This window comes from Stegodyphus dumicola, chromosome 3 (assembly GCF_044657685.1).
Source record: "Stegodyphus dumicola isolate Sdum_Otavi_A_Nest chromosome 3, ASM4465768v1".
NCBI classification, from domain to species: domain Eukaryota; kingdom Metazoa; phylum Arthropoda; class Arachnida; order Araneae; family Eresidae; genus Stegodyphus; species Stegodyphus dumicola.
Genome location: NC_140770.1, coordinates 84,557,977 through 84,577,190, shown reverse-complemented (window position 1 = coordinate 84,577,190; position 19,214 = coordinate 84,557,977). Strand labels below are relative to the sequence as shown.

Sequence of the window (19,214 nt, the reverse complement as noted above, 5' to 3'; positions counted from 1 at the left end):
ATATATACATATGTATATTAATAACAAAATAGCAATTTTTGCACATAATTCTTACCTTTTAATTAATTCTTTCAGTAATATATACACAGCAGACTTACAAGTAATGATCTTGTAGAAACAGTGATGGAGCAAAATGCTGATTTATAATGAAAAGCAACTTGCACCCGAGGCAAATTAAATATTCGTCTTTATTTTAAGACCTGTTTCAGAACGCTTACATTTTCGATAGCTTTTCAGTAAGAAAAGAGCGGCAAACAGCAGCCCAGCTAGGCCGAAATTTAGAAAATTCGCAAGTGACATCTGTTCAGGAGGAAATCCTACTTCACAATGAGTTAGTTTCGACTGTCAATGACTGAATAATTAATAATGCAGTATAATTATTATTATTTGCTGTTTGTAATCGCTTTCTGCACTGCGTCATTTTGAGACTTACTTATGTCATATGACTCTTACATGACACTGATAGTACGAATGGAACTCAAACAGCCAATAATAATTCTACAGAAGTATTAATTATCCAATAAAAAAATGCATTGAGAAAAAAAAGTAACTAAGTCAGAATTAAGATTTGATCCTTAACACAACGCACTTGCTTTCAACACTTCGGCCTAGCTGGACTGCTGTCTGCTGCTCTTTTCTTACTCCAAAGCTATTAAAAATGTAAGCATTTTGAAACAGGCAAAACATTTGTTTGCGGCCACAACTTGCTTTTTAAAATAAAGATGACTATTTAACGTTCCTCCGCTGCCAGATGGATCAACATTCTATGTAATCAAAGTTTCTTGATGTTCATTACGGATTCAACATTCTACGTTTTATGCTATCTGCGTGCTACGCTATCAATATTGCTGCGTATTTTCACTACACACACACACACACACACACACACATATATATATATATATATATATATATATACATATATATACGTAAATATATGTAAATATAACTTCAGGAAGACCAAATACTAAAATCCGTGCAACCGTCTACCAAAGTAGCACCAAAAACGCAATAAAAATTTGAACCTAATAATGCAAATAAGTTTTCATGGATTTATGTTATCGTACCTTGTGGTTCATGGATATAGTAGCAAGTTCAATTAGCACTTGGAAAATCTATGATTTGAGTCCCGCACAATTTATAGTCGATTTGTCACTCTTCCCGGCTTCAGAAGATCATCTAATAGCTTTAAAGCTTAATAAATTAGTCTCACAAAAACTATTGCTATAAGCAGAAGTTATTTGACTACTGAATGTGAAAATAATGTATATATCAAATGTTGGGGTTATTTTTTGACAAGCTATATTTGACTGAGTTGCAGTTGTTGAGTATTTTAATGATAATATATCTTAGGTTCACTATATATATACATATGTATATTAATAACAAAATAACAATTTTTGCACATAATTCTTACCTTTTAATTAATTCTTTCAGTAATATATACACAGCAGACTTACAAGTAATGATCTTGTAGAAACAGTGATGGAGCAAAATGCTGATTTATAATGAAAAGCAACTTGCACCCGAGGCAAATTAAATATTCGTCTTTATTTTAAGACCTGTTTCAGAACGCTTACATTTTCGATAGCTTTTCAGTAAGAAAAGAGCGGCAAACAGCAGCCCAGCTAGGCCGAAATTTAGAAAATTCGCAAGTGACATCTGTTCAGGAGGAAATCCTACTTCACAATGAGTTAGTTTCGACTGTCAATGACTGAATAATTAATAATGCAGTATAATTATTATTATTTGCTGTTTGTAATCGCTTTCTGCACTGCGTCATTTTGAGACTTACTTATGTCATATGACTCTTACATGACACTGATAGTACGAATGGAACTCAAACAGCCAATAATAATTCTACAGAAGTATTAATTATCCAATAAAAAAATGCATTGAGAAAAAAAAGTAACTAAGTCAGAATTAAGATTTGATCCTTAACACAACGCACTTGCTTTCAACACTTCGGCCTAGCTGGACTGCTGTCTGCTGCTCTTTTCTTACTCCAAAGCTATTAAAAATGTAAGCATTTTGAAACAGGCAAAACATTTGTTTGCGGCCACAACTTGCTTTTTAAAATAAAGATGACTATTTAACGTTCCTCCGCTGCCAGATGGATCAACATTCTATGTAATCAAAGTTTCTTGATGTTCATTACGGATTCAACATTCTACGTTTTATGCTATCTGCGTGCTACGCTATCAATATTGCTGCGTATTTTCACTACACACACACACACACACACACACACATATATATATATATATATATATATACATATATATACGTAAATATATGTAAATATAACTTCAGGAAGACCAAATACTGCTCCACACTATTTTGATTTTCTTACGGAATGATAGTATTACAGAAAATTATTATCAGTGATTCCTCTTATGGATTTGCATAATTGAATTATCCTATTCAAAGCCTTTTTCAGGCTGTTAAAAATAATGTAATATAAATACAGTATATCGGTTATTAATATACCGTTGTGTTTATAAAATGACGCATTAATTGCAAAGATATCATATAAAATATCGAAAGAAGTTGAAAGGGTTCAGGTTTTAAAGGTCGACTAAAATTGCTGTTTTAAGGTTTGTATGGTTTATCAATGCAATGTCAATACAGATAGCTTAGCTGGAATATCGAAACATTTTATGGGATAATAGATCAACAGACATTTAGATCAACATAGCAACGTTACATATCTTCTGCATATACTAAAGAGAAAAATATATAACTGAATTATATAAAAATATCGGAAGTTTTAATTAGGTATATGATAAATTAAATGCATATTTGTTTAAATCAACCCGATTAGAAAAGCAAAAAAATATATTCTTAAGAACTGCATCTATTGTTTTTAAATAGCTTACTTTGTTAATCAATAACATATAGATTAAATTTGAAAAAAAAAATGATTCACATTTTGTCAAATGGGCATTTACAGAAGACATTTAAAGTGAATCAGTTTCGATTGAAAATTACTTACATAATATAACATTAGTCTTAGGTTGATAGCACGAGTCGTATTGAAAGTAAATGTCCTTTACCGCTAGCAACTGGTACTCCGCAGTTTGATAGTGGCCGAAGAAAGACAACCAGTCGGGACTGAATTGAGTTTTCACGTACTCCATTTTATTTACACTGTTAAAGTAACTGAATTTTTTTTAATAATATGTCTACTTGTACTTAGTCTGTTAAATTAGCTTAATTGATTAGGTCAAAGGATACAAGGGTTATCTTCTAAAATGAGGGATGCCTTAGTGGAAGACACCCCGAGAGAAACAGGCGGGTATTCGTTTTAGTATTTTGTCACACCTACAGACGCAAAATGCAGTAAGAAATATTTCTGAAAAATGCTTTCTTTCTGGAAAACGTTTGAACGGCAGGGTTTTATTCTCAACTTTGCGTTTCTCGTGCATGTGTCTGAAAAGAGTTTTACATATGGGGGGGGGGGGGGGGAATATGAAATCACAAATGCTGCCAGCTCGTTTGCCGGGATTTAAGCCGTATCGAACTATTAGTTTTCAGTGAATTTTTTTTTAATCCGCTCAGTCACTAGTCGGCCTTTTTGCAATCGGAGATTAATTTACTGCAAGATTAGACATCATACCAATTGTTTGTTTGAGTCGCATTTTGTACATTCATATATAATTACACAAAAGGTACATTCCCTTTAAATGTCGTTTCTTTGTCCTCGGATTTTAAAATTTATTATTACTTGAAGTCTGCTAATTTTATAATGAGTTTTTGGTTACTTTTAATGAATTATTTGTCAAGTTTTTTAAATCAAGATTTTTAAATTCAGTAAGTCAAACTTCTAGAATAAAGGGGTAATGAATTGGGAAATCCAAAAGGAACAAGGTCAGAAGCCAAAGACAATAAATGACAGTAAACCATAACTGTCAATAATAAATGATTCAAAGAGATTTTCCTCAGTTTCTTCAATATCTGAGGACTTATTTATCAACAAACATTGGCAAAAATATGACGAAATCCATTTGGCCTTTGGTCTACTTCGATAAGAACATCTTGAAAGTGAAAATGTTGTTAGTAAGATCAATTTGAATCTTGAGAAAACTAAAAGACTTATAGAATCAAATCATCTATATTTACATAATAAATATATTTTATTCACGTTAACAATGATTACTTTCAATGTATCGTGAATGGAAAGAAAAAACAATGAATGGAAAGAAATGCGCTTTTGAAATGCATATATTCCGTCAACATAACAACAATATAATGTATAAATTTTGAGTGAAAACATTAAGAATGATTCAGAAAACTCTATGGATCTGCTCTGCCTCCCAAAATTTAGTCTTTCACAATGTGCTTTATTTCTTAAAGTGTAACAGGAACAAGAATGTGAAATACATTGTTTCCGTGTTAGCACTGTCGGCGTAGCGTTTTTCAATTTCTAATACTAAGAGAAGCTATTGTAGCATAATTGACATTCACAGAACCTCTAAATATCACATGCATTCGGCTGATGTCCTTTAACAAAATTACTGTTTCTTAAGCAGTTTGCTCTTTTCTTCCTCAAGACTAATGAAAATAGTTTTCAAGATGTTTACATGATAGTTACTGTTCACTCTGTGTTCATAGGTAGAAAATTTATCACCTGTTTTGGCTATTAATTATAGGTAAGATGCTAATTGATTTCAGACCTTTTTTTATCCATTTCAACGCAGTAATAATTTAACTTGCTAATTCAATCTCTTTATTTATGCAGCTTTAAGGATCCTTCCAAATATCTGATGGCATAATTGCTATGTTGTCGTCCATATGATTCGAAAGTGACTGGTGTAGTTCAGTTATACTGTAATTTAATACATACAGAACTGTAATTTTCATAAAGCGTTTTTAGATTCGAATTTTTTTTATAACTAGAACCTTTTTAGCCTCTTTTTGTGCTGCCTCTTTCGTGTGAACCCACCTCTACTAAATTATCTCATTACTTTGACAGGTTTTCGAAGTTAGTGGAGTCCAGTTCTACCCGCCAGAGATTCGTAAGAAGTGCTGTCAGTTTCTTGAGAAAGCACGGATTCGATGGCTTGGACCTCGATTGGGAATATCCGGGTTTCCGTGACGGAGGACAAGACGAGGATAGAGAAGGATACGCAAAGCTTGTTCAGGTGAGAAACAGGATTAAAAAAAGAAGGATTTTTCCCCCTTTCTTTGGCTGTTTCAAGATGATAGATTGAAATTTTTAGGATAAATAACATAAGTGAAAAGAAATATCTCTATTATACCATTTAGATGAGTTTTTCTAATCCTTATTCATTTAAATCACATCATAATTCAATAAGATCATCATAATTTAAATTACAACATAATTAATAGTAGGAATGCTATGATAGTTAGTGCTTATTGTTAAATTAACTGAAATGGGATTTCATTTTATTTAGCGATTGAGTTTGCTGGTTTACGACTCTGTACGATATAATTATACACAGCTATATAAGTTAAGCTGATTATTAACTCATCCTGCCTCTCAGTATATAACAATTATATTGACAAAAATATCTAAATTTGACTGAAAAAAATAGAACTTGGCATTCTCAGAATCTTGATAAAAGATTCTGGCATCACTGAAATTATCAATTATGAATCTAACATCGAGACTTTAGTGTTTCTATTCCTATGACCCTTGTTTCAGCCAACCATTTCTCTCTCCTCTGCGACCTATTATCGAAAAACGTAGTATCGTCATTCTTTATTATAATGCATCATTTCCAGTGCGCCTTTTTTTACATCGAAATTTTCTTTGTTCGGATGAATTTAGTCTAGTGAAAAGGATCCGCAGTTTCAAAACTAGATCTTATAAAATAGGTTTATTATTGGTAATAAAATATATAAAATTATAGCTATTGAAAGGTTATTCTTTTTATTACTGTTATTGTTGTTTCATAATTCACGAATATTTTTTTCTTTACTCGAATGCAGGAACTTCGAGAAGCATTCGATTCTGAAGAAAGCAGCGGTAAATCCAAACTATTGTTGACTATGGCCGTTCCTGCCGGGAAAGAGTACATCGACAAAGGATACGACATCCCAATCCTTTCCAAGTAAGGATACACATCAAATATACAGTATTAACCATTAATCCTAGCCGCTAAGCATAGAAGTTTCGGATAATAATATTTTTATTCTGATAACCCAAACAAAGTTTTCATATAAAATAGAAAAGGTTGCTCATGCCCGCATCAATTATGGCAGTTCCGTTATTTCTTAATGCGCTTCAGATTTTCATAATTTACACTTATAACACCATTTTTAATAAGATATTTTTCCTGCTTTTTGGGGGGGGGAGGGGGATCAATCTCGAAGTCAGTATTTATTCCTTTGCTGCTGAACTGGTTTTCTTGAATATTTTTTATGTGTATATCCGAGAAGAAAATAGCAGCTGTTATATATATCCGAGATGAAAATAGCAATATTTGATGTCTGTTTTAACTGCTTCAGAAGCCAGGATGCATTTTTTATTTTTATTAGCCCAAAGAGGCAATTTGCCCAGAAGGCCTATTAATTTCGTTTTGGCATTTTGCGTTGGTTCACTATAAAAGTGTGAATCACTTCGCAAATTTCTGCCACCAAATATTAGAATCCTGTATTATATTTAAAGAAATTAAATAATGAAGAATCTGCATGAATGTATGTATGTTTCTCGCACTGTGAAAAAAACAACGGTACCTAGAGACATCGAATTTTGAATAATGTAGTCCTCCACTCGAATATGGGCTTCTGAAAGCCCATATTTGGAATTTATTTCATTATCTATTTCATATTTTGTGAAACTTTAATGAATTTTTTATTAACAAACTCAACGATTTCAAGCACTCCATTAACATTAACATCGCGTACATCTTAAGCACGGATATTTTATGCGCGAGGTTTTTTTTACATTTCTTACTGGTATTGTGTATTATTCTTTATATTACATCTTAGACAACGTAAAGATGTTACCATGTCTAATGGTATTTTACGTCGAATGTCTTTGAATGTCTGTATTACTTTTCAAATCCCGTTTTGAATCCCTCGTGAAATAAACGCCTTTTTGGGCGTAATATGAAATCTGAAAGTCTTCGGAGTTTTTTATGTTTATTTCGCACTTAACCTTTAACCTTGCCTATCAATATGTTTGATGCAATCCAGTATTTCCAATTACTTTCCTGCGTTCCTCTGTTTCTTCATTTACCGAAACAAAAATAGCTCTTTATTATCTTTCTGAAATGCGGCTACACGATATATTAACCAGATTTAGTAATACTAAGAAGTTAAGTTTTTCTAAGCTTAACTCACGCTTTTATACACATTTTCTATGCTGGAAAAGATTCTAGTGCTCAATCTATCAGAAATACCTTTTCATCGCTCTAATAATTTCTTGATAACACAACTGAACTGTGAATGTGATATTTAGTGTAGGGAAATCAATATCAGTTTGCTTTCGAGAAAAATTTACCATACATGGCTGTATGTGGGGCTGTATGTAAGGAAAATTGATATTCTTCATTTCATTATCCTATTTAAAAGTCCATGCATTAAAAACTGCTGATGTACTGCATGCCACATGTATTTAAACAGAATGACTCTATATATTCAGCATCACAATTTTTACGCGTTTCCATAATTTAAGAATGTTTATAAACCATGTTTGATTAATTTTAGAATGTTATCGACTTACATGAAGAGCTTTATGACATGATTTTGCTTGGAAAAATAGAGAATCCAATAATCTGATCACGTTAAACGATCTGCTGATTAAAATAAATAAAGAATTCCCTATGATTAATTATACAAATAGATGCATCTTGAGCGAGTTGATAGCGATTATATTAAGTGGCGATGACTGTGATTAGATGATTTAACAAATTAGACAAGCAACCTTGTGAGAAATCAGACACTATCTTTCGTTATAAAAGATAGAGAAAGTGATTTGTTCTTCATAGTAATAGCAATGAGAGTATAAAACACTTTTCTGCCCGTTCATTGAATCCAAAATGCCTTTGAATCCTTGCTTAATAATCAAATTAGTCAGAAGTCATCGGATTGCAACGAAAAAGGAAGGTACACAATTACATGTTTAGCAGTCACATATACAAAATTTCAACGTTCTGCAGCTACTCGTTTTTGAGTTGTGTGAGATGCATACTTACGTATGTGCGTAGACGATATGCATTTTATGTATATTATTATAGCAAATAAATCTACCGAACTTTAAAATATTAAATTTGACTTCACACATTTTTCATGTTTTCTTTTGAGGAACTTGGACTTCTTCAATTTGTTGACGTACGATTACCACACGGCTCATGAACCTGTCGTCAATCACCATTCACCGCTCAGGGAGATGCCGGGACTTGAAGAATGGGATCCTAATCGTATCCTCAATGTGGTAAGTGAAATATCTCCTCCGGTATACAAGCATCGCTTAATAACATAGGATTAAAAGAATCAAATCATAAGCATTCTGTTTTCCCTTTATTTACTAGTACATAAATGAAAAAATTAAATTCAGAGATACTAACTGGTTGAGGAAGCCACCGCATGCTCCTTGAAGAAATTTCATAGCATTGTAAATTAATTTGGAGAAAACTAAAACAATATTATGGTAATGTTCAATAAATAAAAAGTCGCAATGCATTAGGGAACAACATTTATTTTTCTTTATGGAGGCCATAACTCGACAACTGCTATTATTATAGAATCAAATACTGGTACTTTCTGATTTTAACAGCGGTATATGAAGCATAAAGAAGGAAATAAAGAAATCCTAGAACCATATTTGGCATGAAGACGATTTTTCCCCTTTCAGTTTTTCACACTGTATCTCCAAATAATTCGCCTCCCAGTAAATACTAACTTCATTTGAAGACCATTTTTGCACTTTCTTTTACTAACGAAATTCAGTGCTCTTCAAGGGGTGCGAGAACACTGCTTCTTTTTCTGTTTTTAGCTGGGATGTAAGCATAGTTACGTCAAATTAATTTTTTAATTCTTTAGCATTTTTCAATCACATATTTGAATTTTTAATAGTAAACTTATTTTTGAGGTATTATATTGAAACAGGAAGATTTTGGATGTTAATTCTTGTAAAGTTGTACCTTGCGGCAACAACTAGCCATTGTTTCGTTCAATGTAACTGAAATTGTGGTCATTTTCAACGTACTAACTTGTCGATACTCTTTAGGAATGGACGGTGAAACACTACATCAAGAAAGGTGCCGATCCCAAGAAGTTAGTGGTTGGAATTCCGACCTATGGACGATCTTACACGCTCTCAGACCCGGATGAAACGGATATTGGCTCTCCTGCTGAAGGACCAGGAGAAAAAGGAGAAGCAACCAGAGAGAAAGGTTACTTGGCCTACTACGAGGTAAGATACCCACCATCTATGATTTATCCTTTTCTCTTAATGCTAAAAACAACAGGTACTGATGGTATATTTGTGTGTTATATTTTTTTCATGTTGGTTATAGAAATTAATTTTTTCGTTTTCGGACGAATGACCGGGCAGAAGAAAGAAAAGAAAACTAGGTAATAGGGTATGTTTCTTCCCATCCAGCTTTTATCTGCAGATTATTTACCTCCACAACGTAGTAAAATTCCATCATCGTTATTTAATGTGGTGAACATACAGCATAGATGTGTCTTTAGACCTATAAAGAAGAGACACCATATATAGTGTCATACCTTGGAGTTTCCTGTCATGCGCTTGCAGTATTTGTGCTCTGTGTCATTAGTTGGTTACTTCGTTAGTCTGTTTATATAGACAAATACATACATACACATGCTCATATATATATTAAACATGTCTCTTACCTGGCCTTTATTTTCGCAGCCCTTGGTAGTAGACATACAGTGCCCACCATAACTCACTGATTAATAAACTCAGCCGCTTATAAGTTCAGGTTTCTAGGAGCCAAAGCAAATATAATTCGACAGTCTCAAATGCAACTTTGGCTGGAATTCTGCCAAAACACATAGACTCGTCCAAAAGGAGCGTTATTACTTGCTGCAACGTGAAAGGTCAGGTGAAAGTCTTCTCTTCTCCGGAAAGTGAGAATTTATATGCTCGAGGGAAAGAAAGTTCCCTTCCTTCCACCCTATTTTGAGAATAATAATTAGGTCCAAATGGCGTATGCGTGTTTGCTCTGGTCACGGATGAGGCAGTCGAACTGTACATACTAATGAATAGAAAAACCACTGTTTATTAAACTCACCTCCAAAGTTTATAAGACTTAGGTTGGAAAGACTAATTCTTCAGTGCCAAAATCCCACTTCTACCTGTCAAAGTTTTTCGTATTGCATCCACTAAACGCACTGTGTACTGTGACTTTATCGTCCAGGTATGTAGTGATTCAATAAAATAGATTTGACCGAAATTGGAAGCTCTAAGAGTAACACTTGTATCGAAAGGTGCTGGTCAAAAAAAGCTGCCAATAGTTTTACAAAGTTGAAATACAATTTAAAAACAGTTGTTGAGCAATATGAAAAAACCACAGATAGGATAGTTGTTTTTAAGAGATTAAATTTCATCGGAGAACGTAATTATATAAATATTTTTTAATTAAAATGTATATCAACATTGCGCAGATATTTGAAACGTAGCATTAAATTTTCATAGTTATTTTAGGCTGAATAATTGCATTAGATGTTAGCTATTATTTTACTTGCAAAATTTAAAACTAGTATCTCAATTTGCAATGCACAAACTTCTGTCTATTATACTCAGTTGCTGATTAAATTCAAATGTGTTTGGAAGAGAAATTATTTTAAAAAGCGGCGGGTATTGTACTTCCATTAACTTAAAATTTTCAATGGCGTAAAGATTCACGTTTCCACATTTTTAAATTTAAAAAAAAAAAGGAATTTTATATAAAATGCTAAATCTGGCTTAACTACCTCAATCATACGTTCCTCCGTCTTAATTGCCTCTTGATCGTTTAATAGGTAAGCAGGTTAATACTAATTTTTTCAGTACCTGAAAAAAGGGATCTTTACAAATTGTGTAGTAGTATTTTAATACTATGTATTTTAATGTGTCTCATGTTTTGATTTTACCCCTGATGTACATCAAAAATCATTATCTTAGTTTTTACATATTCGTTCACCTCAGCATTCATCATTTTACCACTTCACATGATTTTATAAATAGGTTGTTTTTTTAACTTATGCTTGGCAGGTGCCAATGCTAATGCCAGGAATAATAACAAACTTAATAACAAATAATAACGAAAATAAACTATTAAAATTATTCATCTAATAATATCTTAAAACTAGCATCAAAACAGTTCGAAGAATGCAAATCATAAAATTAGATCATAATAATTAGGCTTATAAGATCCTACGGAATCTATTATTGAATTCTTAAAGTTCCCAACTTTCAATACATTGCTGCCCATTAAAATTGCAAAACCAGAAACAAACGATTTGACGAACGTCAAAATCACATGAAAGGAAAAAGAAGTTGGGATATGCAAATGATTAGTATTTGCGCGCATTTAGACGACGCAGGAGGGAGAAACGACATCTGAAGCACTGCAAAAAAAAAAAAAAAAAAAAAAAGTTGTGTAGTGGATTTTTCATTCGGTAAAAGTTTTGCAAAGATTTGTTCAGAATATCGTGTTATGCCTCGAATAAGAAGAGAAAATGCTTACTAGCAAATTTCGAAATTTGATAGATGCAGGATCGTTCCCTATCTTAAGTGTAAATTATCTTTTCGGGATATCGCGGGTCGCATCCAGCCACTGTCATGCGAATATGGAATCAATGGATTGCTGAGGATCATACTGAACGGCATGAAGGATCTCAACGCCTTCCCATGGCTAACGTGAGAGAGGACAGACATATTGTGAGGTCAGCCCTGCAAAACCATACCACCACATCACGGACCATTAGTCACTCCCCTAACCATTATACCATCTAAACGGTTCATTTTTGTACTAGATACAGCTACTTAGTTTTAATCTTCAATTAGGTTGCCATGAACGCTGATTGTTTCTTACTGTATCATTACAGATGTACATTCGTACGAAAAATATCTTTCGTTTATCGAAAAGAGACATCTCTTAAAACAAAATTCTTATACTTTAGATTTTTATTCTCTGCATTTCAAGAGTAGGTCCTCAATGTCACATAAGTGTCTCTATCATAATAACGATATGCGTTAGGTTGTAATGCGTACATAGTCCTTATTTATTCAATTTGTCAGTAACCAAAAAAATACCTTACTAACAATACTACTTTTACCAGATTTAATTGTGTAGGCAGTAAAAACAATGGGTTTTTATTACAGACATAATGTAGATTGTAATTAGCCCGATATATAATTGCATGCAGTGCCTACCTGCCAGTATATATTCTCAATCTGGGTAATATAAACCATGCGATTACATAATAATTATACCTTTTTGCATCATATCGATTCGACTTTAATTGGAGAACACATATATTGTAAATAGCTTGTAATCTGATTATACAGTGTTTGCATATTTAAGTTTTCAAGTTATGTTTATGTTTCAAGTCCTTAACAGACACCTTGCCTTGTTAGTGCTGAGATACTGCTGTATATAAATTTATCTTTCTTCTTCCCACTTCATTCTCTTACCAGAAACTATGCACATTCAAATGCATTACCTGGGGATAGGGGGTTAATATTTCTCAGTCGTACTTTCATATTATTCAGCCCTTAAATTGTTGGTGTTGTAGACTAACGCTCTGATTTTAATAGAGGCTGAGAAATTTTAATGGAAGCTAGGATAGTTATTGTATTTGCTATTTAATATAAAAAAACAATGATAAAAAATAGTTTAAAATGTATTTAAATGTTTTTATTTTATTTATTTATACAAATGCCAGACATTTGGCCACTAAGCCATTGGTCTTGATCTTGATTCCCAATACTTAAGAACAATAATAATTGATTGGAAATTAAAAGATTAAAAGATAAAATTATTGGGAATTAAAAGATAACAGTACAGTGCATTCGTCAGTATGCTCCTTATCCTAATGATTTGGCATATGAGTGCAATTCACTGAACTGACATGAACTATCTAGACTTATGGTTCAATTATTAAGTGTATCATACTGAACTGTGTGCTCTAACAACTGTGTGCACCACACTCTACTGACTCGTACTATATGGATAGACTGACGAACTTTATTGTATCTATTTATTATTACAAACTTTATTATATCTCATCTACCTATGAACATTACCATCACCAAATGTAACAATGTGCAGTTCTGTATATCCAAATTTATAACATCTGTATGATTGCAAGTATCCTTGTTTAGTACTCAATAAATACGAAAAGGTAGTACCCCGAGGCAATACCATTTTTGCTTATAAGCTATGATATGGTGCCCCCTGTACTTGTTCCTGTCCTGTCCTGCTCCTTATTCATGGACTGCCCAGAGTTACAAAGAGTACAGGCTAAAGAGTCCTTAAGTCTAAAGTTAAAAAGATGGGAATTCAAAAAATTTTGTATAGTCAAAAGACAGGTCTGATCTGGGCAGTGGGCTTCTCACTCTTATCAATTTTCTCGCCAAGTTCAAGATATACACAGAAGTCCCCGTATTCAAGAGGGCACAAAGGCACAGTCATTACATTCATTTCTCGAAGAAGCTCTAGGTCTTCTGATAACTGATAAGCAGTTTCATTGAAACCCTCTTGTGTCTTTAAATTTCTATCATTGGTAAAATTGTAATTCCTCCAATATTTATTATTTGGGAGCCTGCAAAGATTTTGACACAAAATTGCAGCATTTTTAGAAATGTCATGCATGACAGGAGTGCTGGTTAACGCTTCCATAGACGCTATAGAGGTGGATTTAACTGCACCTGTTATTAGACGAAGATATTGGTTTTGTAATTTTGCCAAAACATCGACTGATGAAAGCAATCATTACAGTAATAAAATAATGGTTGAATGTACATGTATTGAAATGTAAAACATATGATTTTAAGAGCCAAAATTAATGATATGTGGAATCTGAATAAACTTTATTATATTTCTATTATATTAGTTATAATACCATTGCATTCTTTAATATTCCATGAGCTAGAAATTTATAGAGACTAGAATAGCAATAAATGCATCTTTTTTATGCAAATATCGGCTACATGAGTTCCTTCATCTATAAATGAGTGATGATTATATAATTTTTAAGGCAGGTTTAGATAATTATTTATTACTGTTACCGAATGTAGCAAAGAAATTTTAAAGCAATTTGAAAGTACTTTGAGTCTTCTCGTTTTTCATTGACTGAAACTAAACGAAACTTAAGAGACTTTTACTTTTTTAAGTCTAAGTTTAATGTCACAGTAGAAGTTGAAATTGTTAATTCTCAAATGATCCAAGGTAGGGCAAAAAACAACTGCAAATGGCGTACAGTGAAAAAAAAACTGCTGTAATTTTATTTTTTAATAATTTTGATACATACAAAATTTACGCTAAGTTAGTAAGGTTACTTTTTCTCCTGCAGATCTGTAAGATGATCCAAGAAGACGAATGGGACTTGGAGGCTCCCTATCCTGAACTTATGGGTCCTTATGCCTACAAGGACAATCAATGGGTTGGATTTGATGATGAAGATATCATCATAGAAAAGGTGAGAAACAGATTTTTAATTTTATTTATTTATTCAATTTTGTTTTCCGACTTTCATTTTTAAAACGTTGTCGAACAACTATAAAGTTTGGGGGAAATATGAATTTTTAAAAAATATTACATGTTTCACCAGATATTAAATCAATCGTTCAATCGTGGCGGGTTTGCGCTTAGAAAGAGCTCTTTTCAAGACACCAGAGGCATGATAGTCATTAGCAAAATGTCAGAGGACTTTACAAGACTACGTTGGAAAGATATATATGCAATACCTGTATCAGGCTTAATTTTTTCCAAGGAATACAGAGGTACTTTTCGAAGTGTGACGTGTTGCTTTATCTTTGCCTTTCTTTTTCAAGTTTTACTCTTCGAAAGTCATTGGCATAAAGAAACAGAATTTATATAACGAAAAATTTTCAGTTTAGCACCTTGAATAAATTTTAATATTTTTTTCACTCTTCTTATTTTTAATTTCCCTTTGTAAGAGAATCCTGCAACCACCATAAACCCCTTGCTGTAACTTTCTTTGCATTGACGAAATCAGGTTTGTACATTTTTTCAATAATAACTAGGCCTTTGTTTGTTGCAACCATTCAGGTAACGCCATGCTTCATCAAAAGTACAATGTATTTCCATTTATCTCCTCTTTAATAGTTTTCATACAGGGTTCTAAAACTGTTACTACGTTGAGCCGCGTGCCTCAGCAAAAAATGTTGAACATTATGATTTTAGCATCTTTTAGTTGTAAATCTTAGATTATTTTATTTATTGTTTGCTACAGATGTATTTTAAAGACTTTGCAATTAATTTCTGCTTCAGTAGATTTTCTCTTGTTAACAACGACGTAACTTAATGTACACTACGCGGGAGGGGCGAGAAAGGGAGACGGTTCTATATCTTTTCTACTGAGGCGATTGACGAAAATTGCGTTTTCCATGTCTCGAAAGCGCAACTTAAGATATGTATTAGATTTTTATATAGCTTTAAGTTCTAACATAGGTATTTTGCCACAAAATCGGACTTTTTCTCAAATAACATACCAATTTGTGTTCCATATTTCGATTTTACGACTCAAATTATGCCTAGATATTAAATTTTATAATTTTTGATGAGAAATTTATGGAGAATTTAAAAAATTTATCTTAGCAAACATTTTCAGTTTGCGCCAAGATTAATTCACTTGTCGAACTTCTTAACTTATAGCAACCTTTTTTTGATAATTAAGATAATTAACCTTTTTTTTTTTTTTTTTTCTTTCCAATTTCTTCATTGTCCATTGAAAAAAGTCATCATTGTTGTTGTTGTCTTGTCCATATTACATGGAACAATGGTTCCCAGAGCCTGCTCCGAAGAGAGGTTGGACTCCTACTTTCCACCCCAATTTTGAGGGAGAGCACCCCGGGCCCCTATGATCCGGGGTTCTTCCACCAATCCACATGACAGGACATTCGGCTCGCCGCATATTTAGAGTGCCACCATACCCAACACCTTCTTAAACACAAGCCTCCCTACTGAAGGCTCGTAGTTTAGTGACGTCACAAACTGTTGGCCTTCTCGATGGGATGCGAAAAATCGCCCCTAAACCAAGGCCATCTAGATGGCATTAGCAAGTTAGGGGAATTCGTCCTTGGTCGTGAGAAGGCGCGTGAACCATATCGCCTTAATTTGATATTGATATTTTTTTTATCGATTTCAATCATGCCTTTAAAGTGCTGTGTGCCGTTATGCCGAGAAAATTATTGTGGCGGTTCTAAAGTATCAGTAAATAGATTTCCTAAGCAACAAGATGTATTACATAGATGGTTAAAATCGATACCGCGAGAAAATTTTACCATTTCGAAGTATTCTCGGGTAAGTTAAGCCTAACTTGAAATTTAAATTTATTAAGGTATTTGCTTCTACATTTAAAAGAATGAATACGTTAATGTTAAGGAATTTCATTTTTATAGAATACATTGTGTATAATATTGTGTAATTACGTATCGATTAGTATAATTATGTACCGAATTGTATGGTTAATAATTATGTATCGAATTGTATGGTTAATAATTATGTATCGAATTGCGTGCTAAATATTCACTTACTTTTTAAAATGTCCAATTTTTTACTTTTTGATTAATTTTATAACTTGGAACTTTTAACTCCATATGTATATGGCAACAAATGAAATTATTTAGCTTAATATTTAATATATTTTGTTTTTAAAAGTTTTTCTAAAGAAACTGTGAAGGAAATAAATATGCTTATGGTTTTTTAAATTGTAATATAAAGTGCACAGTTTTGCGTAAAACAAGAAATAATTTAAATTCCTAATGCATGAAAATTCAAATATTATTAAAACTTATGTCACTAAGAATCCTTTCCCCCCCCCCTTGCCGAGTGGGAGACAAACACACATATGCTTGCTATTACCTGTTTTGTTAAAATATAAATTACATTACTAGAAATCCTGCTTTTATTACTTTAAAATTAGTAATTAGGTAATTATAGTAATCTGAGTGAGCTTTCATCATGTCTAAAAAATGCTAAGATACCTGATGATTTAACAGTTGTGATTAAAGAAAATAGTATATTTTTCCTCCAGATAAGCACAGAATTTGCTCCTTTTATATCTGCATCAGTCGTTATCCATGATGATCTGTTAGTGGAAGCATATTTTAGAGATATTCCATTAACAAAAATTAGTAACCATGAAATTAGTAACCATCCCTTTAAAAATTAATGATGTGCATAATCTCTGTTCATTGCTTAAAGAAGTTGAAAAAATTAAAGGTGATAATAATGAAAACAGCTTTAAAAATTTATTACTCGTAACTCAAGGCCTTCGGGAATTAGAAAAAAATGCCCCTGAACATAAAAAGAAAGTAGTTCAGTTTATATTTGAGCAGCTGGTATCAAGTTTGATGTTTTCAATTTCTCCACATTGCTGTAAATTTTTAAGAAATAGTGCATATGTTACTTTGCCACATCCTTCTACATTGAAAAGATTGTATTCTGAATATAATGTTGATCCTAAAGTGGAGCAAACTCCTGAAAATTTCCTGAATTATGCTAAGGAAAAAATCCGCTTTTTAGACGAAAACGATAATATGTCACTTTAATGGTTGATGAAATTCACATTAAGCCATTCTTAGATTTCAAAGGTGAAAACATAATAGGAATGTAGCAAAATATAATTGTGAAAACGCTGCTAATTCTGCTTGTGTTTTTATGCTGCAGAGTATTAGATCTTCATATAAGGATGCTATAAGTATTGTCCCAGTAAAATCATTATCAGCGCAGTTTTTGCATGGATATATTGTGAAAATAATAAAAGGCTTAAAAAATTGAGGTTTTTCGTGTAATATGTGTGCTTATAAATCTACCCTGCTAAAATTTAAAAACTTCTAATATCCTTAAAAATATCTCCACACATCCTTCTTATATATTTTTTATGCAGTTAAGTGACTTGAATATTATTAGTATGGAGGGAGATTCCAACATTACCTTACTGTTACTTATCAAAAGTCAACCAGTACTTTAAAGCATTATTTTAACTGTAAACATACCCTATAAGATCATAGAAAAATTAGTAATATATAATATATTTTGTGCAAAGGAAAATGTTTCCAATATTATATCCGCGAATGAATTGAAAATATATATTCAATATATATAAAGCAAAAAACGAAAAATAATATGTATCTACATCATTAGAAAATACTCTCCTGTTAGTAAAGCTTTAAAAACATATATACTTTAAAGGCAGATAGTAGGTGACCAACGGCGATTGTCAGCCGCCAGTTTGTGACGTCACGATCTCGTAGTTCGGCTTCTGTTTAAGAAGGTGTTGCCATACCGCACCGGCACTATATATTTACAAACATCCATGTTTTTTCCGGAATTCGAACCCGAGCCCTTCGATGCCGTAGTAGGCTCGCGTATCCACTATACCATCTGGGCGACATAGTTTATTCCGAAGAGAATATAGAATGGATTTTAATCCCATTATAAATTTATTTCATTTTGCATTATTACCACAACTTGCTGATGCTTGGATTAGGTTTTGAACTACTTTTTACTTTGTATTTATTCCTTTTTATATTACAAATAAATATTTATATATGTTAGAAATATTTATATATTTATATATTAATTTATATATGTTAGACATATTACTCTAAAAAATGAAAAAAGATTCAGATTATTAAAAACTGCAATAATTCTTTTCAATAGCTAAGCTTGTTAACCATTAAAAGACTCATTAAATTTGAAGAAAAAAGTTTTTTTTCTTTCTTGAATGGCAACGCACTGAAAAATGGTTAAGGGTAAGCGCGTATGGAAGAAGAAAAAGTAAAGAGATTTTTTTTTTCCTTTTTTGTATAGAAATAAAATATTTCTTTTTTGCAGAAAAATAAAACTTTGTATATAAATAAAATATTAATTGTTTGTATCTCCCCGATTTTAAATGATAGGATATGAATTTTTGTATAAAAAGAAATTGAAGGGAATCGGATGTAATATGATAAATCAAAAGACCTTTAAAGAAAGGGTGATGTCATGAACGTGATAAAATCAAAAGACCTAATAAATCAAAAGACCTTTAAAGAAAGG

At 32.3% G+C, this 19,214-nt stretch overlaps 1 protein-coding gene across 1 annotated transcript in view; it reads left to right on the top strand.

Moving 5' to 3' along the window:
• LOC118186881 (uncharacterized) overlaps positions 1 to 19,214 on the top strand; it is a 146,351-nt gene that overhangs the window by 111,087 nt on the left and 16,050 nt on the right. Inside the window, exons 5-9 of the mRNA XM_035357078.2 lie at positions 4,976 to 5,144; positions 5,956 to 6,077; positions 8,275 to 8,404; positions 9,200 to 9,385; positions 14,500 to 14,625. Of these exons, the coding sequence (XP_035212969.1) occupies positions 4,976 to 5,144; positions 5,956 to 6,077; positions 8,275 to 8,404; positions 9,200 to 9,385; positions 14,500 to 14,625 (733 nt within the window). The remainder of the gene's footprint in view (positions 1 to 4,975; positions 5,145 to 5,955; positions 6,078 to 8,274; positions 8,405 to 9,199; positions 9,386 to 14,499; positions 14,626 to 19,214) is intronic.